Source organism: Nyctereutes procyonoides, unplaced genomic scaffold (genome assembly GCF_905146905.1).
Source record: "Nyctereutes procyonoides isolate TBG_1078 unplaced genomic scaffold, NYPRO_anot_genome, whole genome shotgun sequence".
Lineage (NCBI taxonomy): Eukaryota > Metazoa > Chordata > Mammalia > Carnivora > Canidae > Nyctereutes > Nyctereutes procyonoides.
In genome coordinates, this window is record NW_026575020.1 from 18,872,054 (window position 1) to 18,895,945 (window position 23,892).

General features: G+C 42.1%; 1 protein-coding gene and 1 pseudogene across 7 annotated transcripts in view; both read right to left on the bottom strand.

Moving 5' to 3' along the window:
• ACACA (acetyl-CoA carboxylase alpha) overlaps positions 1-23,892 on the bottom strand; it is a 289,228-nt gene that overhangs the window by 15,801 nt on the left and 249,535 nt on the right. For all 7 annotated transcript variants that reach the window (XM_055322849.1, XM_055322873.1, XM_055322865.1 and 4 more), the window contains 5 exons: positions 23,678-23,774; positions 20,565-20,661; positions 19,528-19,663; positions 12,341-12,518; positions 10,519-10,631 (listed from right to left, as the gene is read on the bottom strand). In XM_055322849.1, coding sequence (XP_055178824.1) covers positions 10,519-10,631; positions 12,341-12,518; positions 19,528-19,663; positions 20,565-20,661; positions 23,678-23,774 — 621 coding nt within the window. The remainder of the gene's footprint in view (positions 1-10,518; positions 10,632-12,340; positions 12,519-19,527; positions 19,664-20,564; positions 20,662-23,677; positions 23,775-23,892) is intronic.
• On the bottom strand, positions 3,493-3,671 carry LOC129518500 (U2 spliceosomal RNA; annotated as a pseudogene).

Genomic DNA, 23,892 nt, shown 5'->3' on the forward strand with positions numbered 1-23,892 from the left:
GGGCAGAGGACAAATAAGTGCTTCAGTAGCAGAATCTCGTACGTTTTAGAAAAGGCTAACTGACAATGGCAGGCTCCAGGCTGATAGAACTGAAGTTCCATCTTAGTCTCATTCCATAATGAGACAACTAGTCTCATTCCATAACCAAGACAATGTCTCCAATAATTCCTGCTCTGTAGGTCAGCCTCGGTTTCCTAGGCAGGCCTAAGATTTTTATTTTTAAAACTGTGTCCTAATATTTTTGTGAACACTGATCATCATATTTACCATTACATTTAAAGTATCTGTTGTTGAGATTATCTCCTGAATCAGGCATGTTTGTTGAATGGTTTCTTTATATCCCAAATCCCTAATACAGAGTATGGCCCAGAGCATTACTCACTAAATATTCATCCTCCAACTTTCTTTACAGTCCACTCACCCGCCTTCACATTGATTAGAACACAGTGTCACGTGGATTTGGTTGCACTGTTTCAGAATACCCAAAGTGAAGTTTTTTTTTTTAAAGATTTATTTATTTATTTATTCATAAGAGACACAGAGAGAGAGAGGCAGAGACACAGGCAGAGGGAGAAGCAGGGAGCCTGATGTGGGACTTGATCCCGAGACTCCAGGACCACACCCTGGGCTGAAGGCTAAACCGCTGAGCCACCTGGGCTGCCCTCAAAGTGAAGTTTTTATATGAGCCCAGACATGGATCCATGGTTGCCAAGGTGAAACAAAAATGTTTACTTCACTCCGTGAGTGGGCAGTCGTCTCTACACCATCCAAGCAAGCAGTAACTCTAGACTCATTCATTATAGGGATCCAAGAACTTGTCCTTTTGATACTGTTAAGGAGTGTTTAAAAGTTCATGTAGGGCAGCCTGGTGGCTCAGCCATTTAGCACTGCCTTCAGTCCAGGGTGTGATCCTGGAGACTTGGGATCGAGTCCCATGTCAGGCTCCCTGCATGGAGCCTGCTTTTCCCTCTGCCTGTGTCTCTGCTTCTCTCTCTCTCTCTCTCTCTCTCTGTGTGTGTGTGTGTGTGTGTGTGTGTGTGTGTGTCTCTCATAAATGAATAAAAAAGTTCATGTAGATGGCTTCTGGGACCTGGGACCTGAAAGGCACTGAACCTATCTCTCCACATCACTTGTCCGCCTCCCCTATTTTCCCTTCTTCAGTCTAAGGCGGCCCATGACTTATAAATTATGCACACTTCTCACTAAGGGCAGAGTTCTTGGTATCCTCCATGAGTCATTTGACTGTATGTTTTCTCCTTAAACAGTAAGTCTGAGCTTGAGAGAGCACATTGTTCACTTTTGTGTTGTAGAAATAGGCTGGGACTGTAAGTTCAGAGCCACATTCAGGCACAGCAATGTTCAGGTCGGAGACTGGTTGTACAATGGGACTACAGTCTTACATTACTTCTGTACTCGCTGGCAAGTATAGTCCTGAGCACCCTGAGCATCTGCTTTCCACTCCTGGAACTTGGCCACTCATGCTCCAATCCCAGGGTCCCTGAAACCAGCTGGGCAGGCTTCAGACTTAAGGGTAGCTTCTTGTGTTATTGTAAGATCAAGAACTAACACAATAGCAGGTAAAAATCACAGCCCTGCCAGGGACAGGGGATGGCAGGACCATGGATATGGATGAATAGGAAGTTCCAGACCTTTAGAACATCATTCCTCTGGGTAAACAACCAACACTGTGCTTGAATATAACTATATGTGTACACACATGTGCATACCTGTACCATATACAACACAAACCATTTACTGAGCACTTACTATGTGCCAGGAACTACACTTAATGCTTTCAGGATCACAGAGCTTGTAAAATCACCATGCACAATTCAGACCTAGGTCTGGTCAGCTGTTAATACTACAGACCTTTGTGTGACTGAGAGCTTTCTGAGTTGCTTCACATATGTCATCTCTAATCCTTCTAACAACCCAACCTTACAGACAGGGCATCTATTTTACAAATGAGAAAACCAAGGTGCTGAAATGTAAAGTTACTTGCCCACTGGCATCCAGCTGTGAAATAGCAAAGTCAGGATTTACACTTGGGTCTGGCTATCTCCAAAGCCTGTGTTCTTCCACACAAAATGGCACAAACAGTGGCCAAGCAGGTATCCTGGCAGTGGCCACAGCAGGGCGGTCAGCTGGAGAGTTTAGTTCATTGTGTTAGGAAAGCAGTGAAGAACAGAGCTCAGCACTGGGTGCAGAGGAGGACCTCTGGGCTTAGGAGTACAGCGTCCTGGAAACAGGGTCTTGGCTTTACCAAGTTGGAGAGGCAGAGAAAGCTGGCTCCTGGACTAACAGAGGTCTTTCCTACCCAATCAAGCTATTCCAGAGCTTTAAAAGAGTAACCAGAAAATAAACACCTGTAATGCTCTAGCCCTCCTGAGACTAGGAAGATCACATAACCCAAAGGTTGCCTTGCTTGATTCCTTTCTTCATGCTTCTGATCGCAGTTCAAAACCTACCTCTAAAAGTATCAAAGCAAGGAAAAGACACAAGTAGAGAATGTGTATATTTTAAAATGCACATGAGAAAGTCAAGGATTTGTGTGCTTTAAGTGAGGGGAGAAAAGGTTTGCTAAATTTTATTTTCGGAAAAAAAAAAAAAGGCTGCTCTTAAGCTAGTTAGACTCTTGTGTAGCACACCGAGGGCCCCTCTCTCCTTGTAGAGCAAAGCAGCCAGCCCTGGTAATGATTTAGGGGAGATTAACAAATATGTCAATGTCTATTTTCTGCTTAATTTAAAAGCGGCGTCTATAAAGATTTTTGACTTCTGAACCCTGTTCTCCTGAAAGAAAGAAGGTAAGAATGAGGAGGGGGATAAAGAGTGATTATCCTATCATTGATCGTTTGTCAGGAGCATTTCTTATTCACTGGACTATTGTAAAAAGCTAAGCTCTCGATCAATCCTGTAAGCTCCCTGTACAATTAAATATCTTGGAATGGTTTTCTTTCTTTTCTAGCCAGATTGCAGGGCCTCAGGGTTTTTAGGAAAGCAAGTCGGTGTGTGTGTGAGTGTGTTTAAGAATATGCTACAGGGAGGAAAGTCATTCTTTCTAGAATTCTACTTTAGGAAAAGGCTGAAATAGGAGAAGAAAGGTAGATTACTCCTATCTTTTCCTTCCCAAAATAAAAAGTCCTTATGAATTCCTAAAAATCCAACCTTATAGTTAAAAAATATTTTAATGTAAAGAGCTAAATCCAGAAGAGGCAGTACTACCAGTCTGATCAAGTAAGAAGAGCTAACGTTACTGTGATGCTGTTATAGGCTAGAATTGTTGAAGTACCTTCCATCTCCTCTAGTCCTTACGAACATCCTAAAAGACGGCTACCTCACAGATGAAGACACTGAGGCACAAAAAAAGTGAAGTAACTTACCTAAGGCCGCAAAGCTAGGAAACCATGGAGCTGGGGTTTGGGCTTAGATAGTCTGGTAGAGCCCATGTTCTTCTTAAATTCTTCTTCTTTTTACTTTTAAAATTTCCCCCAGAAGGGTTGCATGGTTCCTGGAAGTACTGCCGATGAGTGCAGTGGATGGAGCAAGCTCCTATTCATCTCCTAATTCCCAAAATCCATTTAACATACTGTCCTCGGATAGAGGACATATCAGATATTAAACTGATAAGAACAGATGTATACTTGATCTTAGCCAAGAGGCTGAGAAGCAATACAGGGCCAATGCCCTTTAAATGAAACAAGTTAAATTCACCCACAAGTGTCCACAGGGCAGCAGTCTGTCAGGTGTTCCTAGGGCCAGGACATAATAAAAAGCCACATCTCTCCTCCATGGGGTCAAAACTAGAGAGAAGCTTCCAAGGAGAGAGCTGATTTCTGCAGCAGGAGGTGTTTTTTACCCAGCCATGGCACTGAAGGAGGGCAGGAGGAGGGAAGCCTCACTCTATGGCCAAAGAGATCACATCCTATGGTGTAGGATTTGGGGGGAGGGGGAGACCTTCAAAGCTTAGAACAAAAATCATACTGGTAGGTTGAAAATTCTCTGCTTAGCCAAAGGTACTAGGTGACTTTGCAGAAATCTCTTTTCTGTGCTCAGTTTCTCGTTTATGTAACAACTATCCTAAGCTAGCAAAGAGGAAAAATGTTTTATAAAGGAATGTGATATTAAAGGGTTTTCTATTTTTTTAGTTATACTAAGGAGCCTATGTAAATTTAAACCCAATTTCAACTTTTATGGGCCCTTCTTCCTTCTCTTAAGAAAGCAATTTGCTTTGATTGGTTAAATACTTATGAAGCTAAGGAAAAGGACAAGACCACCCTCCTCACTCAGCTCCAGAAAAATCTCAGATATAAGAACACACAGCCGTACTTCAACCTTGAGACTGAAAAATCAGCATTAAAAAGACTGGAATCTTATTAAGATTCAGAAGTATAAACATAAGTAGCTGTTTAAAGATCTGTGTAATAATCACATTTTCGATGTTGAAAGAAATTTCTCTCTAAAGATAGTAAGATAGGGTGAAAAAAAAACCCTTGCAAAATGATTTCTGTATCCATCACAGGTGTGCCTTTCTTTACACAAAAACATTCTGGAAAAACTGTGTAAATCAGATCCTGTTTTAAATGCCTTAAGGGAGCTATTTAGAAGGAACCCTGCAGTGAATCCTTTGGTAAAGCAAATAATCCTTTTGTAATGGGAATAATTTCTCCCAATGTATCTAGTTTTTTTTAAATCCTATTTTCATATATCTGCTTTTCTTCAAAGGGGGCCACACCTATCTAAATATACAACTGCATTTGCATATTGATTTTAACAGCAATCCTCTCAGGGATGCTTAACCCTAGGTTCCTTGCAATGGTGTTAGTGCTCTGCTGTTCATATTTTTTAAAATCATTACAGTAAACCCAGAGGTTTCCAAATAGGAATAAAAGAATCTGCTACTCTCCCCACAGCCCTGTGCCCCCATGCAAACGTCCACACAAGAGAGTCAGGAAGTTGGGGATCCCTGGGTGGCTCAGCAGTTGAGTGTCTGCCTTTGGCCCGGGGTGTGATCCTGGAGTCCTGGGATCAAGTCCCACATCGGGCTCCCTGCATGGAGCCTGCTTCTCCCTCTGCCTGTGTCTCTGCCTCTCTCTCTCTCTGTCTCTCATGAATAAATAAATAAAATCTTTAAATTTTTTTTTTAATTTTTATTTATTTATGATAGTCACAGAGAGAGAAAGAGAGAGAGGCAGAGACACAGGCAGAGGAAGAAGCAGGCTCCATGCGCCGGGAGCCCGACGTGGGACTCGATCCCGGGTCTCCAGGATCGCGCCCTGGGCCAAAGGCAGGCGCCAAACCGCTGCGCCACCCAGGGATCCCAAATAAAATCTTTAAAAAAAAAAAAAAAAAAAGAGAGTCAGGAAGTTGCACACAATTCTCTTAATTCTCATGGCAGTTAGGTCTCAAAGTCTTTACTATTTTATTTTTCTTAGTTGCTCCCCTGAGTCTAGTGGGTAGAGGGATGGGGCTCTGGGTCAGCTGGGACCAGGTGGGGAGCAGGATCTCTCAGACATATTCTGATGACAGCCCACAGGTGGCAGAAGTTTAGGTTTAGTCCAACAAAATGCTAGCCAGGACTCTGTCTGACAGAACTGTGAATCACTGCTTTCTGGGATGAGGCAAGCCCAGGTGCTTTTATAAATACAATCAAATTAATGAAACAGACCAAAACAACCCCTTCTTCCCAGAAAATGCTGTCACTACTGCACCAAAGTGCATCAAACCAAAGAATTTCTGTATCCGTGTGATGAGGTGGGTTATAAGCTGCTGCTAATTCAGGCAAGAGACACCATTTCATAATCTCTCCTCAGAGTCCAGTGCTTGGATGGCCATAGTGCCAACTGAGGACACTTCATGTGTATAAGAGGTGACAGAGCAAGAGGCCACTTCCCATGCATTAGTATCAGAACTTCTTTCCCTTTCGACTTCCCAGGTAAGGATGCAAGCTTTCTGACTCAAGCAACTCTAGCTCTTTTCAGCTTACAAGATCCTGAAGATGGACACAAGTGTTGGAAAAGCACACACAACTCAGATACTCTGATCACTTCTGCCAGAAAACCAGCTTAACCCCTGAATCTCCTTGACCCAAGGAAGTATCCTTTTCCTGTCATCTGGCTGCTAAAGAGAAGACTTGGGAGGAAGGCATTCCCAAAGATGCTTACAGACCCATTTATCCTCATCTGAAGCCACAATACTCCCTCTGTACCTGGGATGCCCTGGGCAGAGGGTGTGCTGGGTGGAAGGGCCAGGCCTGGGCTAGTTGCACTGCTCAGCCAGGGCTGCCTCTGCTGGTGTCAGACAATCATTCTCAGGATATGCTCCACGTGGGCACAGCTGAGATGCTGCATGGCAGGCTGCCCAGTTGTCTGGGAATGGGGCCACGTTCAGAACATGTGTCTGGAGCAGGATAAAGTTTCACTAAGTGGCTCCTCTGCCTAAAGACTATTTGTGTTAAGGGAGAGGGATGGAAGGGAACTTATGATTGTTTCACACTTGGACTGGACAGCTCTCTCTCTCTCTATTGATTTGTCATTTCCCTCTGAGCACAAGAGAAGGGTAAAGATCCAGGAGAAAAATCTCAGGGTCCGGCGTCAAGAAACCAGGCTAGGAAGGCCATCCTACCACATGGCCACTCCCTGCTCCTGGCTCTCTGAGGAGGTAGAAGGATGTCAGGGATATATGAAGAGCCCATGGAAGGCTGGGGCTCTACTTCCAGAGGAGAAATTTAACTTCTTAAGGCAACTAGCCTGGTAGGATGTTACCTGTCCTACACGCACACTACCAAGCTTGTTCTGAGAATCCCAGCAGTGTAAGACTATGGTATTTGGGCTTATATCACATTTCTCTCTCTCTTTACCTCTATCGGGAATCAATGTATGTACTATTTTCATGCTTTATGATAATCACAGAACTATTAATTCACCTTCTTCCAAAACTATATAAAATGACAAAAGCTGTTTCTTAAAAATAAGAACTCTGAGATGATGCTATCTGTTCAGAAATTAAATATTACTAAATATCCTAAGAGAATAAATAGTAATTATGTTTTTGAACACAGCCAGTCAGTTGTGCATTGGTTTGTCTAAGTGATGTGACAGCATGCTCCCTAGTGCAGAGGTCAATCTGGGAAAAGATTGGGAATATAAGATAACATCCATTCCTACAGACTTTCTCTTAAATCAGATTTTTCTCAGTGGAATTGGCTTTAGATAACAAAGGGAAAGAATTCCTGTTTAATTTTGATCAGGCGCAGTATTGAACTGAGGTAAAAACTGGGGAAATCCTGAAAGAAGTAGAACAGAGGGAACTACAATTCCATTCTGGTCTCTGATGTACACTATTTTGTGTCTTGGATGATTTAAGTCTTCTTTTAGCCTTAATCTCTCAATCTGGAAAGTGAGGTCATTTTTACCCACTTTGTGAAAAAGCATTTTGGCAGTCTTTGGTTCTAGGCAATGACTGAGAAAGAAGCCAAAAGCCAAAGCAAATCCAAAAAGAGCTGAGTTCATAGCATGTCCTGTTACACCCCTGCTGGCCTGTGACCACAGAAATACATCTGCTATGTATGATATCCCTGAAAAACCACAATTGCTGGAAGGACAAGACGGCTTCTTCTGTTTCTTTTGTATTTCTTTTCCTACACCGCTTGTTCCAAAAGTATGCCAGAGAGATACTAAATGTGGCTGGCTGCTTCTTCTAATGATTAATGTGGAAAGGAAATAACGCCAATCCACGTTTGAACAAAATTTTGTAGATTCAAAGTGAATACAAATTCATCTGATCTTCACAGTGGCTCTGTGGGGGCATCATCCTCACTTTCTAGATGAAGAAGCTAATGTTTGGAGGAGTTAAACAATTTACCTGTACACAACCTAACTGAAAGTTGTACATGATTATTTTTATTCTAGATCCACTCTCATGTTCCTGACCTGCTCTGGGCCAGAGGCTGCTTCACATTTAGCAGACTAAGGATTCTTTCTCTAGTGCCATTTTGGTCAAGGTTAAATAAATATGGTTTTCTTCAATGCAGGAGAGGAAATGGATAATGAGATGATTTGTAACAAATGATTAAATGGCCATCACTTGAGAATCTCCTCCCTCTCTCCTTCCTGTATTTCAAAAGTTAAAAGGTGCTGGGTGAAGGTGGGAGCGATATCACTTTCCTTCAAGAGAAAGCAGCTTTGGCCCCACACCCCTCACCATCCAGTTGTTCTGCAAACAGTTGTCAGAGAGGATCCCTCTTTCTACCACCCAGTTACTCTGAAGGGATGATAACAGCCATTGGGGGGTTAAAAAGAGGCAGTGAACCCCCAGTTAATGAGTAGGAATTCAGCAGGCAGTGTAAGATAAATGGAGCTCTCTCTGCTTCTGCTAGAGTCAGCATGAACTGCGGCCCTGCGGCTTGTTTGTGGCAAATGGAGTGCGCGAAATATCAAAGGGCAGTGATCCAGAAGAAGACCGACTTTGACAAATTTTAAATTGGCCAGAAAGAAAACCAGCAAAAAAAGAGGAAAAAAAGAAAGAAAAAAATGAAAAAAAAAAAAGAGAGAAAATTATGCAATTCACTGTATCCTGCAATTGTGGCACTGCTGCCTTTGTACAGAATTAGTGGTAAAAACAGCGATGGTTGCCTGATGCTGGGAACAATTATGAGTCATCTAAGTGAGATGCTTATCAGTGGCTGAAGCTTTTAGAGCTCTCTCTCTATACAGTTGTGAGTAACTTGCTCTTGAGCTGCAGTTACTTTAATTAAAGTGTATAGGGTTGGTCAAAAGTAATTATCCTGTTTGGAGAAGAAAGAGAAAAACACCACCTCAACAATTCTGGGTGGCAATAGATTTTAGAAACAGCTTTGCCAATTCTTGTTGTATGTGTGCACTTCCCATAAAAAGATCAGGCCGAGATGGGTTAGAGTTATTGGCGGTTGTTACCTAATGGCAAACAATGAGACGCATACAGGGTTTATTAGAACCCCAGTCACTATGTTTGGCAAGCCACCTGGCCCAGGGCTCCAAACTGCTAGGATGTGCAGTCCCCAGAGTGCAGGCACGCTCAGAAGTTTTTGTGTCTCTAAGATATGTTTTTTTTTTTTTTTTTAATTTACTCATGAGAGACAGAGAGAGAGAGAGAGGGAGAGGGGGAGAGAGAGGCAGAGACACAGGCAGAGGGAGAAGCAGGTTCCATGCAGGGAGCCCGACGTGGGACTTGATCCTGGTCCCCAGGACCAGGCCCTGGGCCAAAGGTGGTGCTAAACCGCTGAGCCACCTGGGCTGCCCAGTTTTTGCATCTCTAGATGGTGAGCATATAAAGAATCCACAAATGGTACTTTATTAAGTTACGATTTGAAACATAAATGAACTAGCATCTCTCTTTTTTTATTTTTATTTATTTATGAGAGAGAGAGAGAGAGAGAGAGAGAGAGAGAGAGAGAGAGAGAGAGAGAGAGAGGGGCAGAGACACAGGCAGAGGGAGAAGCAGGCTCCATGCCAGGAGCCCAACATGGGACTCGATCCCGGGACCCCAGGATCGCGCCCCGGGTCAAAGGCAGGCGCCAAACCGCTGAGCCACCCAGGGATCCCTTTTTTTTTTTTTTTAATTTTTATTTATTTATGATAGACTTAGAGAGAGAGAGAGAGAGAGAGAGAGAGAGAGAGAGAGACAGACATCTCTTTTTTATGCCTTCCATTCACTGAGTTTCACTACCTTTTAAAGACAATCACTCTGTTCCTTTAGAAAACCAAACCAAAACAAACCAACAAATAAAAAGAACCTCAAGCAATTATCTTCACTTAACATAGCAAGGGGCTCAATGGGAGATATGGGCAGAAAAAAATAGTGTTTTAAAACAATCTGAAACTCATTTAGTCTCTGGACTCAACACAGGGCTCCCATGGTTAAGTTCTCTGTGTAAACTGCAGCGCCTTCCAAAAGCTCCAAAAACAAATAAGCAACAGAGTAGTGGCTGGAAGCATCATATGCAAATGTTCCCAGAGCTACTGCTGCCACGGCCTCTGTGTGGAAGCACACAGTGCACAATCTTTACTTCTGTTTCTCTAGCTCAGGATGGCCCCAGAACACTACCTGAGTAGGTCTCCTGCTTCTCTGTTCCTTGACACTCCCATATCTCTCAGAAATGAGGCAGGCTTGTCCAAAGAGAGACAGAAACAGGACATTTAAGCCTAGAATATTCTCTGCCTGGTTAGCCTGCCCCCCAACAGCAACTTCTAGCTAATCATTCTTTACAAGGACATCCATGAGCCCAGAAAGATGGGCTATGTGAATTAGAAGAAAATGCCAGAAGAAAACTTGGGGGACTTTTGCCTTTTTTAGGTCCCGCTTTCCCTCTTATTGTATACACTATTTCATTCTACCAGGGCTCTTACCATAGAGAGGACAGTAAATAAAGATTATCATGAATTTGATCAAATGCTTCAGTGCCTCCTCCCCTGGCCTATGAATGCACTCATTACAAATCAGCTGAATGGCTCATTGATTTGCCAGGAGGACAAGCAGACATACCCAATCGCTCAGCCAAGCGAATGTAGACTGGGTCCACCCGACGCATGGTTTTCACCAGATCCTTTCTGCGGAATTTGATTTCTACTGTCCCTTCTGGCTCCAGAACTGATCCCCTGGATCAGAGAGAAACAAAAAAGAAATAAGAGGCACTTTAAAGAAAGGAGACAACAGAATAAGGCCAGTTACAATTTACAGACCAGGAAATAGCTTCATTATGATTCTGGCCACCCATGGCTCACAGAAGTAACCCCAGGAAGGGAAGCAGGCCTCAGAGAGTGTCTAAGTGGGGTGTGAGAAAAGAAGGGCAAAAAGTAATTAAAATAATTCTCATTACCACACCAGTCTACTTCCACCTCAAAAGAGGAATACAGATTCTACTATCTAGGGCCAATAAGGGTGTAATCATTTTTTTCCAGGAAGAAAAAAGATGATGTAGGCACTGGAGCAGGGGACAACCTCCAGCACTTAAGCTGTACAATGAGGAGTCAATGCTGATTGGTCCCACACATAGCTGTCAATCTGCTGGCAGGACTCTGACACACTAGGTCAGGCCAAGCAGGAGAGAAAACATGCTGCCTATTGCTATGGAGAGGTCTCAGGGTTTTTTCAAGTTTCTAGTACATACTAATGATGTTCTATTACCAGGAACTTTATCCTAGAAAACTTAAAAAACCACCTTTTACATTAAAAAAAAAATTATAGCTTATACTTACTATATACATGGCTCTGTCCTAAGTATTTACATATAAAGCTTCATAGCAACCCTATACCCAGTCTGCTTTCCCTATAAAGGAAGGAACTATGATTTCCCCATCTTACAGATGAGGAAACTAAGGTCCAGGGCATTAAGAAACTTGTCCAAGCCTAACAAGTGACAAAGGTGCATCTGAAACCAAATGGTCTTGTTCCATAGTCTGCAGAGGAATTGTCTGTGAATAGTATCAGATTGGGGGCTAGATTTGGATTCAAAGATAGTAAGCCCCTCAGGATAGACTATTAGCCTAGTGATTTTGCACTAAAACTACTGGACTCTCTCCAAGTAGCTCCTGAAGTAGAAGTCTAACATTTTGGGGAGAGAGAAAAACAGATACTCTAATAAAATGATCTGAGGCAGGGACTGGCAGGGAAAATGTCAAGGAAATACAATGTGAAATTTACCTATTTTGGAAAGGGTTGAAAACAGATCATGAAAGGAAGCTGGATGTGGTCTGTTTTACTTAAGTATTTTCAAGGATCATCTCTTAACAAAAGCCTGGGACTTTCTCTTGCAGTTCTCTGGGTGCTATAAGCACTGTGTTCCCCAAACCTCCTAGAATGCTAGAGCGAGCAGCTTTGGTTTGGGTGCCGTGGTGCCCCTGAGTGATGAACAGCTGGCTCCACAGGGAGAGTACAATGGCTAGAGGTTCCTCGTCTCAGTCAGTGGCAAAGGTGAGCCAGAACTCCAGACCAAGAATTTAGTCCTTTCACTCCAACACTCCTTGAGCTCCCTCTGTCACATATCTAACAAAGAGACAGTGAACAGGCCTCTGTACACAACAAACAGGAGAGAATCTCTCCAAGTCTCTCCTGGTGCCTGGAATAGGGGACTTCTTGGTAAAAGAATCTGGGGTGGGGGATCACACTGGGAAAGCCTGACTCCTGACTGCTTTCCTTCTCATCCAGACTGACACTATTTAGAAAATCTCTTTTTCTGACCTTGGAGCCATCTGGGAATAGACGGATGCCAATAAAGTTCTCTTGGTTATAATGTTCTCCAGGAGGAAACTAACAACAGCTAGAGGATCCCTAGAGACAGCAAAGGGAAATAAAGAAGGAATCCTACCTGCTTTCTCGGTCAGCGTACATCTCCATATGCCGGGGGTTGATGGTGGGGTCAATCACAACCCAGGAGCCACCCCGGAGCTCAGCCTGAGGAGGAATGTATACCAGCACAGGCTGGGAGCACTCCCGTAAGCTATCCACAATATAGGCACCAAACTTCAGCACTTGGTCATACATATCTGTGGAGAATGAGAAACTAGAAACCATGAAACAGAGCTTCCAAATATTGTTCGCATCATGGCTCACACAGAAAGTAATACTGATATGGCAAACTGTGCCTCCATGAGGAGGCTGCTCATACCAGAGGTGACAGACCTGGGGGTTCAGCCACTCTGAGTCCACTTTGGCTACCCTGAAGACGGAAAGGATGGGTATTTCCACCTGTATTCTATTCAAGACTCCAGAGGAACTTCAGAAGCACAACAGAAGTGCACTCTCTTTCACAAGACACAGTGTGCAAGCCCTATGGATTGCCTATCCATTTTACAGCCTTTCTGAATTGCTGGATTTGGGTTTCATCATATTAATTCATATTTGCTCTACAAATGCTCTACAAATACAAGTGTTTTTCATGTCAATATGTGTTCTCTCTCACTACATTAAGTTTTTTTTTTATATTTTATTTATTCATGAGAGACACAGAGAGATAGAGGGGCAGAGACACAAGCAGAGGGGGAAGCAGGCTCCACGTAGGGAGCCCCATGTGGGACTCGATCCCAGGACTCCAGGATCATGCCCTGAGCTGAAGGCAGACGCTTAACTGCTGAGCCACCCAGGTGTCCCAACATTAAGTTTTCTGAAGGAAGAAACTATTCAAGCTCTTTTCAAGTCTTCTCATGATACTTAGAATATGATAAACTCTCAAAATGGGCAGCTAATGGAAATGAAGCCTTCAAAAACTGTGTCTTTCCTCCTTGTAGCCCCAGCATCTTGTCCAGTTAGTGCTCACTAAACGTCTGCCGATGAGTGGATGAGAACATACACACTTTGGAAAGAACACCACAAGAAAGAAAAACAAATTAACAGTTGCATTTTTATCAGGGCATCCAACGAGAGAAAAAACTTAAAATGCATATGTATTTATTGGAAATATCACACAGCCATATAAACAGAAGAGCTACCTCTTCATTTTGCTTAAGAGCACACTTTGTAATCCCCCCAAGGCCAGGAGCATGCTGAAGAAAAGGGACCCTGGTGCATAAATAAAGCCAGTCCTTGGAAAGTAGGATCAGTTATTATTTATTTCCCAACAACTTATGGACTTCTTCCCATTTCCTAGCTTCCTGAAGTCTACACATGAGTAAAGTTTTAGGTTTATGATTCCAGATGTTTAATGAGCACTTCAGTGGAACCACAATGGATCCTTTCTAAACACCAAATAACAGGTTCAACTGAGTTCAAACTTTCCTATCAAAGCAATGATCTCAATTTGGAATAAATCAATTCTGGAAATCCAAGGCAAAGAAACATTTTTCAGAAAGTTAAGAGCAAACCCAAATAGAAATTGCTTTCATTGTAGTTACTGGCAAATTAAACTGCCACCTTCTCCAAAGTAAAAATGGCTCTCTCTATACACACCATCAGTGAGCACAGTTCACTGCAAAGTATATGCCTCTCTCCATTGCTGGACCTCGCTGCTCTGTGACAACTTCAAAAACTCCAAAAATTCAGAAGTTGCTCCTGGAAAAACTCTCTATTCTATGAGGAATGTGTATGGTCACATATTCTGCATATATGATCAGAGCAAAGACATTTATTCCTTTGGGAGGAAAGCAAAGACAAAAAAAATTTACTGCTAATTACACAACTGCTGTATGAAGAGCAGGGAATAAAGGACTTTAAGCGCTTTACGCTAATTCTGTAGTTATGAAAATAATTGCTCAGTTCAAATTATTTTAACTAAATTAATTCTTTAGTGGATATTTCAACTAGCGCTACATAATAAAATAATTGTGTAATTAGCAGTACATTTTTCAGTGCTGCCAAGAGTACAGTCTCAGTCTCAGAACAAGTCATGAAAAGGAGTGGCCCTCGGTATCATCTGGAGAGAAGAAATGGAAGGTGGATAAAAGGAAAGAGCAAAACAACAGAGGATAGCACACAAAGTGATCCTATGTGAAAGAGTAAAAAAAATAAGTTAGAGGTAAATGAAGACACTTTTCCAGATTCTTCCCTCACTTGTTTGTTATTTTATATCTATATCAAAATCTGTCTGTACCCCCTATTAGTAACAGACCCAGCCCCTAGGAAGAAAGGAAGGACCTTATTTAAGATGTATGACCACTTATTTAAGTTTTAGAAACTCAAGTTTGTAGTATATGCAGTTTGTTTGCAAGGAGGCTATATGTTTGTGTAATTTTTTGCTTTTGTGAAATGAACTTAAAGCTCTCTCTTTCTTCACAGGCTACTTTACTGTGTACCAGGGAGCGGGATCTCACATACACACACATATGAATCATTTAAATCATCAGAAAACCATGTTCTTACATCTAAGTTGTAGGGGAGTAAACTGAGGCTTAGTTAAATATGTGAATAAATGGCAGAGGTAAAATGTGAATCCAGATCTTCTGGGCTCTGAAGTCCACTTTCTGTGACATCGTTCTTACTGGGAGGAAAGAGCATGAAGCCGAAGAAACCTGCTTTCTAGCATCTGATACAATGGCTGAGTAAAATAAAAACCAGAAAAGAGACTGGAATAAATGACTGAATATTTGTAAATTTTGCCTGGGTATGTTCAGAAAAATCAGAAATTGCACTGATGACACACTACCAGCTATGTGAAGGACTTGGACCTGGCTGCCACGCAGTTATCTTCAGGCCCCATGACTGGGAGTAGCAAAGGGGTATCAGGCTTCATTAAAGCTGACAAGCTTGGGATTCACAACAATGCATCCATCTAACCTGGAACACCAACAGACCCACAATCCAACCATCAAAACACTGAAAAAGGCAACGAAAGCTATTAAAATATAAAGGGACACACACAAAAAAACTACATAAACAACATGCTCATGGCTGTATCACAGCAGCCCCAAACCACACATTCTGAAAGGCAGGTTGAAGCACTTGGCAACGGTCTGACACAAATTTGTCTGAAATCCCTTCATATTTGAGACAGTACAAAAGCACGCCCAAGAGTAGCAGGGAAGAGTATATTCCCAAGGGTTTAAGGCTAGAAATCAGTCTAGGACTTTTTAAAGCTATGCATATGCTGACTGTCAATTCTCAGGCCATGAGAAAAGCAACCGAGAATGGAAAATACTGATAGGTTCTTCAGTGGAGAGGCGGGGGCCTGGCACTTTCTAAGCACTCTGAGCAAAGCACATCTACATATGCTCATACGGCCTTTCCAGCGTGTTCTCAGCATCCAGGCACCAACCCTGCCTAGGGCCTTCATTGTTACACAATATGGATAAACTGTGGCAGCCACATGTACCAAACAAGGGGGCAGAGTAGTAGAGTGCTTCCACAGTGCCCCATTCTCTTGAAACTGGGACAGATCTTACTGGCTTGGGCTGAGATTATCTGTTAGAGGCTGAAGGTAAACATTAGACATACACAAGCTGCATATACATAATGTCTCTCATCATTTCATTATGGCTGGCTGACAATATTTCGACATCCAAGTACTCAGAGACTTTAATATAGACTTTCATTCCAGTTAAAGTTTTCAATAAATGTTTTTTTTATTGTTATTTATAACCTGTCCCAGGAAAAAATAATAAGTATAACATGAAAAGCCAACTGAGAGTGACCCTGTAGCACCAGCAGTGAGGCAGCTTAATATCACTGGGATTTGCATCCTATCAAGCTATTCATGCTGAGGCTGGGACCCTGGTGCTAATTTCTAGTAAATTTCACGCTTGATGTCTCCCTGTTGTGGGTCATTGCCGGTTCGTCTAAATAAACTGCTTCCAAATGGCTCTTCCATCTAAATATTCAGCCAGTTTTTATAATTTAATTTTGCATTATGCTGAATAGCCTTCCGGCCAGATAGAACTCATTGGAAAAAAAGCACCAATACCATCTTGACATACTTTTATTTATTTATTTATTTATTTATATTTTTACTGCTCGAATTAGACCTCCTAGGCTGACTAGTAAAGAGTTTTTTTTTTTTTTCTCTCCACTAATGTCAATTTTCAGCATAGCAAGAGCTGTCTCTAATCTTTTCCTACTCATTACACACAATTTTGGAGTCATTTTACCCACAGTGCAGTCGGCTCCTGGCTGTGTGTTTGTGTGCACTGAGGGATGGCATAATTGTTTATTTTCCCTCCCTGCATAATCCCCAACCAGTATTGATACCAAAACTGCAAACATCTCCCCAAGGTATATGGAATGACTCTCAGCTTAGGTCCCTTTACATGAGATAATATGTAGAAAACATCCTGACCTGTATGTAAATATGAAAGGCGATGTTCTTCCCCCTCAGATGTTCACACTGATCTCTATCTTCCCCAAAGCTTATTTATCTTAAGTGATGTGTGAATGCAATGCAGCAGCACCAAAATTTAGAAGGCAGAACTGGCCCTGGTCTCTTTCAGGCCAGTAACTCATTTTTGACCAGGGGCAGGGAAGAAGGGGGATGAGGGAAATTATTGTTTAATGGGTACAGATTTTATGTCAGGGATGATGAAAAGGTTTGGGGTATATTTAGTGCTGATGGTTACATAACACTGTGACTATATTTAATGCCACCGAATTACACACTTACAGATGGTTAAAATGATAAATATTAGGTTATGTATATTTTGCTGCAATAAAAAATATATATATAACTCCTTTCTGAGCTCTTGAAGATTCTTGTCACAATAACCAAGGACAACTTCAAAGCAGAGGGCAGGCAGGTGGCTAATAACTTTCTTAGGAATCTATAGTCTATTCTAGGGATGTTCTAGTGGAGCTGCTTGGTCCTAGGCTCTATAAACTCAGGCAACTGAGCTACAGGAAGTCAGGCAGATCTGCGCTCCTTTCCCAGTTCTGTCATTTTTTTAGCTAAATGATCTTGGGAAATTTACTTAACTGAAGTCTCAATTTATATAAAACGCCGATAAATAATATAGCCTACCCCTCAGAAGTGCTTGTTGTGATGATTATGTAAGATAATGCATGTAAAGTGGTTAGCATGGTTTCTGGTGAAAGGAGCTCAACAAATCTTAATTGTTGTTTTTTTTTTTTTTTTTTTTATTTATGATAGTCACACACAGAGAGAGAGAGAGGCAGAGACATAGGCAGAGGGAGAAGCAGGCTCCATGCACCGGGAGCCCGACGTGGGATTCGATCCCAGGTCTCCAGGATCGCGCCCTGGGCCAGAGGCAGGCGCCAAACCGCTGCGCCACCCAGGGATCCCAATTGTTGTTGTTCTTATTGTTACATGGCTAGAAGCCAATCTGGGCCTGAGCCAGAACATACAGCAGAGTTGAAGCTTTTCCTACAAGTAGCAAATTTCTGAACCCTCAACTCCTCAGGACAAAAGAGCCAGGCTGGCTTACTCCTAAGTAATGTCAGCAAGAGTGAATTCTCAATGGCCTCTGGGAAGAGGTAACTAAAGAGTACTGGCATTGCATTTTCTAAGTCTTAATGTAACTCTTACGGCCAAATCTGGGATCAAGAGAGATTGGATGCTAAATAAACCTTATATATATGAATGAAAGGGCTTTCAGGCTCCTCCTCTGGAAAAAACCACTTCAGTACAGTATCTAATCTTTTGAACACCATAGTATTTTGTTCGTACTTTATACCTTATGGCTTTATCATTCTGTCCAAGACATTCTTCTTGACTCCTTGAGGCAATGTCTGTTTCTGACTCAGTTTTGTTTTCTCGGAAGTAGCTAGCAGAGTTCCTTGAACGTAGGAACTCAATAAAAGTGTGCAGGATTGACTCAACCTATACTTTGAACATCTCACAGCATTTCCACTGATTTATTCTCTTTGTCATAAAATACTTCACCTGAGAGTCTATAAAAGTATACAAACATTAATTTGCATGTATAGTCCAAGTCTCCCTCAAGAAAAGTGCAAAATGTAGAGTTCTCCAGCAAATATGGGCAAAGGGAAACTTCACAACTTTAAAAAAAATGAAAAGAAAAACCACCCTGGTCTTCTATATTTTGCCAGGGAAGCCTGGCTGTTCAGGGCTTTTCCTAGCCAGGTTAAGGGACAGTTGTTGGCACAAGGCTCTAATCTCTCTTTGCACATAGCTGATAATCTATAAAAGGGTAACTTTCTCAGCCTTTTCTTCCTTTAGATTGAGAGATGCTCATGCCCGAAGTCATTTGTGGGTTTATTCTTTCACATTTTATATGTCCCTATCACTCTCCTCCAGCATTGCCAACTCTCCTCCAGCATTGCCAACTCCTCTCCTCTAGCATTGCTAACTCCTCTCTCCTTCCATTCCCCTAACTCATTCTACTACTTCAGAATCCTGAGTTCTCCCCCACTGAATGAAATTGACATTCACCAGCATACCCATTCCCTCCTGGCCTCAGCATGGCCATGAATCTCTCTGGCCATTGGAGAGAGAACCTTGCTGCTATAAGAGGTAGGACAAGTTTCCTTTGGCTCTCCTGGGTGGCTCCACATAGGGAGGATTCTCAGTAGATGGTGATACTGGCTGCCTACATCACTAAGTGATTCCCATAGCACAGAACAGAGCCTGTGTAATAATGGGCCTGATATGCTGAAGCCACAGGCCCAGGGCTATTGTTGGATATTAATAAAATTAATAATTTTATTACCACAAAGAACAGCTTCTGGTACAGAATTTGTTCGTTTTCTTCTGGTGAAGGCTAATTTCAGTATCTACCTTGGTTGTGACAGAGCACAGCATCAATAAAGAATATGCCCAGAACAGTATTACAGAGTCTAGCACAATCACATTTCCCCAGGATCATCAGAACAGTCTATCATTCACCTGTGAAAGCTAAATCCACAAAAACAGCCCATCTAGATCACACTAGTAGACTAACCTGTAATTTTATACAGAATTTTAAAACACAGAATATTTTCCCACTCAAGCTGCAACTAAGAAGATATATTTCAGAGGAAATGTAATCCCCAAAAAGCCTAGGGTTGATGGGCTGTCAGGACACCCATTGGCTCTGCCCAGTATAAACCCTCCCTCCCTGTGCTGTAAAGTTCCGGGGAATCAGTTATGCCCCTCCAGCCCAGAGCCCGGCCAATCACCTTTCATCCCACCAGAGAAGCCTCTCCAGTTGGCAAAGACCATCAGAGGCAGTCCTTCACGGTTGAAGTCCTTGATAGCCTGATAGGTCTTAAACGCAGAGTCTGGGAACCAAACCTGGCCAGCCTGCTGGATTATCTATTGGGGAAAGTCAAAAAGGAAGACACAATGAACAACAGAGTTTGAGGGGGAATTTCTGTAAGGTGAACAAGATCCTATTTGTCTATTTAAAAAATTCAACCAAACCAAAGAAACAAAAACTGTTGTTCATCAAGAGGATCGTCTTTGAAGTAAAAAAGAAGAAAGGGCCCTGGATCTTTGACTCTGTTAAATACTCCTTAAAAAGATTTAAGTCCTGACTATATCACCACTCCTCAGTCAGAAGGGGGATATCTTAACTGCTTTAGAAGCAGAATGCAGTCTTGGGAATCCTCATTCTAGGCTTCCTCAAGGCAACTTTAAGTCACTCAACTCACTAGTCCTCAAAACAAGCCAACTGTAGTCTCCAGTCCTCTCATCTTTGTGCTTTGTACAAGCTTTCTCTGTACCATGGTTGGTCAATAGATGCTTGATGTGACACGGCTGAGTACCCTCTTCTCTGGCCTCCCCCACCCTCATTTTCTGAATCTTGTCAGGATGTGAAAATATAACCCACCCTTGAAAAAGAAAAGAGTGGTGGTGTTCACATTTGCCATTTGCAGACTTCTTAAATCTAGTAATAGCTCATTCATGTGTGTGTTCAGAGAATCTGGGACAGCTGCCTTTCTGTAAGACCATCTCCCCAATGAATACAGACTGTTTTCTAGCATCAACAAGACCAATGTAAAGGCCTATGTAATTTTTCAGGTAGAATTTAGCTTGTAGTCCATTTAGAATCATCTTAAAAGTGAGCACATGACAGTCTGAAATTATTCAAGGTTGCTGACTACCATTCCCTCCAAAATTGGTGGTTTGCAATGTTCCCAATGTATCTATAGGCTCTGCAGAAGGGAAACCCAGCTTCAAGCACAGGAGCTCAGGGTACTCGAGGTTTACCTACCTTGGCTTCAGAATCCAGGTTTGCAGGATCGGCTGGGATACTTAGTTCCACTGTTCGGGTTTCTACAGCAACTACTCCCACAGGTATTCCTCCTAGCCTGATAAAAAATGAGCCAAATAAGAACTCAATGTATGAAAACAGTATACCTAGTTATTTCTTTTCTAGCCTCATATCAAAAGATTGAGGGGAGGGGTGCGAATTGAAAATTGCAAATACAGAGAACAGGGATGGAAATCTGACTCTTATAGAGGTAGAATAGGAGACACTGGAGTTGATAAATTTTTGTAAACACAGGGGGAGACTACCCTTAGAATCATTCCTGTTCTCCACCACATGATAAATGCAAACCAAGGGTTGTACTTGGGGAGCCTCAGTAGTTAGACTCAATAGTCTAGACATGTGTGTGTGCGTGCACATTTGCATGCATGCACACACATTTCTCTGTGGATGTCAAATGAAATTTCTCAGCTTACTCTAGAGCATCTCTTTGGTGAAGACAGGAAGGTCTGAAGGGTAGGAGGTGCCTGAAATTACACTGGGCATGTGAATGGGGAATATGCAGGTGTGTTAAGGAGATGATGAAAAATATGTGCCAAGGATTCAGAGGTGGTTAAGCAAGCCCTTAACTTTCTCTTTCACTGTTAAAGAGCAGTGGGTACAGGGATAACTTGCAGTAGTTACTCTTGGTGAAATAGGTGATCTATATGGAAAGTATGCATTTAATCTCCAATATATGTTAAGTTAAAAAAACTCTTCAGGAGCTCAAAGCCTTTGTATCTGTGCTGCATAATACCCTCCCAACTTGGTCTTCAGAAAGATTTCCTTGTAAAAATCAGGAAGAAAAGGAGGGTAGTGGCAGTGGCTGCAGGTACAGGGTGAGTCCTTACTCTGGAAAATGTAATTCAGTCTTCACTTTCTCAGCTGCATTCCTTGGGGCCAAGGCTGAGATGGGTTATAGTCTCTTGTTCCCCACAGCATCTCCATAACAAACTTTTCCATGAAGGATGGTCTTTGGTTGATACACTGGCTACTGGAAATGGATTCTTGTCATCACAAGAGGCCTGACACGGGCCTGAGTGGGGACCACCCACCCCCTTGTCACTTGCCTGCACTGAATCAGAATCAAAAGCCCTCTAGATAACCAGACAACGAGCAGGAGGTACACAGGAGGGTTTAGAAATATTTCTGTTCACAATGATTAACAATCCAACTGGAAACTTGTAATTGCAAAAGCCACCCTAAATCGGTAACTTATATATTAGGGCCCATGTGACCTAATAAAGAACATCTTTATCCGAGTATTACAGTTATTTATTGAACTTGAAAACAGCTCAGAACAACTTCTGTTTTCTATTATACTTCATATAAATTTTATCAGGCTAGCACATGAAGATGCTACATCTTGTTTTATAGTGTGTCCCTGGACAAGGTGCCATGGAATAATAAAAGACAATTTACAGCCAATAGCACACATATTCCAAACATACATACCAAAGATGAGTTTTGGCAGCACTTACAGTAACAATCCCAGAAGAATACATTTATATTTATTTCTTGAAATGCCATTGCTTTTGAAAGAGGCTAGCTCCATTTGTGTTTTATATACTTGTGAGCATGTGTATGTGTTTGGAGTAAGAAGCCCAGAACTCATCAGATGGAAAGAAAGGAAGAAGTAGAGTGAATGTTGCGATAAACAATGGCAGAGCTAACTAAAGCCAAGCTTGACTGATTTTGCTCACAGAATAATCCCTTTTCTTCCAATCATAAGTGTAAAGCATTATTTTCTTGTTTCCTGTGGGAGGATCTTAAAGATCTTGACAAAGGTTTCGCTTTCCTGGGCTTAAAATCTGTCATGTTTTTTTACAGACAGGAAAACTGAAGCAGAGTTGGTAACAGACAAATTTTCAAAAAAGTTGGTCTGAGTATGATGTGAGGACCCTCAATAACAAACTGATAATCCTGGGTAGGAGGGCTCTCTCTCTCTAGTGCATCTCCCACATTCCCCTCCCCAGTAGGAATTTTATCAGGCACAAAGAATAGTTCTCACTGGGACCCAGAAGCCTATGGTGAGGCAGAAGACCTGAGATGCAAAAGAAAACGGGAGCTAGCCCCTGTGAGTTTCAGTCTCAGCTGACTCCAGGCGTGACTCATATTCAGAGTCACAGTGGAAGATCCTGTCTGTTGGATTTGCCATCTGATGGCTCCTTGTCATTGGCAGCATGAGACGTGCTGACCTGCTGTACTGAGAGAACCACAAAGCCTAGAATTATTTTCAAAGCTAGAATCTAAATCTCAACCCAATGTGGCATGTTTGAGAATCTTGAGCAGGTGCCACTTTTCACCAAGATAAGGAAAACTGATTGCCCCCAAGAGGAAGGTGAGCTCCAGATGTGGGTCCCTAGGGCAGCATGTCTCTGCAGTGTGGAACGAGATTAAGATCAGCCTTGGCAGGTGCTCGTTATACCAACCGCTACAGATTATTTCGTGCAGAGCTTGCTGTTGAGTGAAGCACTTCTTAGAGTGGGTATTAAAATTTAACAGAAACTTCAATTTCCTATTTGAAAAATATAGGTAGCCCTGCAAATCTATTCCAGTTTATTTTACTCATTCCTGTTTCAGGTAAACTTTTTTCTTTGCAATTCAAATCTGATGAGAAGCCAATATCGTGCATTTGCTATACTTAAATAATCTTGATGCTAGGAAGGAACTTCTTCTAAGTTACATAGATCTTTTGGGTTACATGGCAAGGTAGATGAGTCTGATTCATTTGTCACCTACTTCAGAAAGAAATCGGTCTTCGGAGAAGGGAAAAATCACTGGTGGGATATGGCTATTGTATTCGGGCTTTACAGCCCTCAAAGAGCTTTTCTTTCAGTATTGTAAAAAGGAAATGTCAAAACCAGACTTCAGATTAAACGTATCGTTGGAATGACACAGTAAATGACTACTGGGAACCAGGGCTCCAGTTATGCTGCCTTGGGCATGACTATAATCCAATACTCTTAGAAAGTTTAGACAGAGAGTATTATTGGTAAAAAACCTCTACAGCCATGGCCCTTTCCTTTCTTGTTTTTAGTTGGAGGAAGAAGAGCTTCCAAGAAAAGAGCTCTTACCTGGCTCTGCCAACCACCACAGTTTGTGCCCAGGGTTGCATGATCTCTGAGAAAGAGCCATAGTCAAAAAATCCACTCAGCCACTGACCTTTCTGAGCTATAGAAGGGAAAGGAAGAGAACAAAAAGAGAATAAAGACCATCAATACACTGAAAATGCACTGGAACTGGCAAATTTAAGGTTGGATTTGGGGGACGGTTTTGGGGAGTTTGTTGT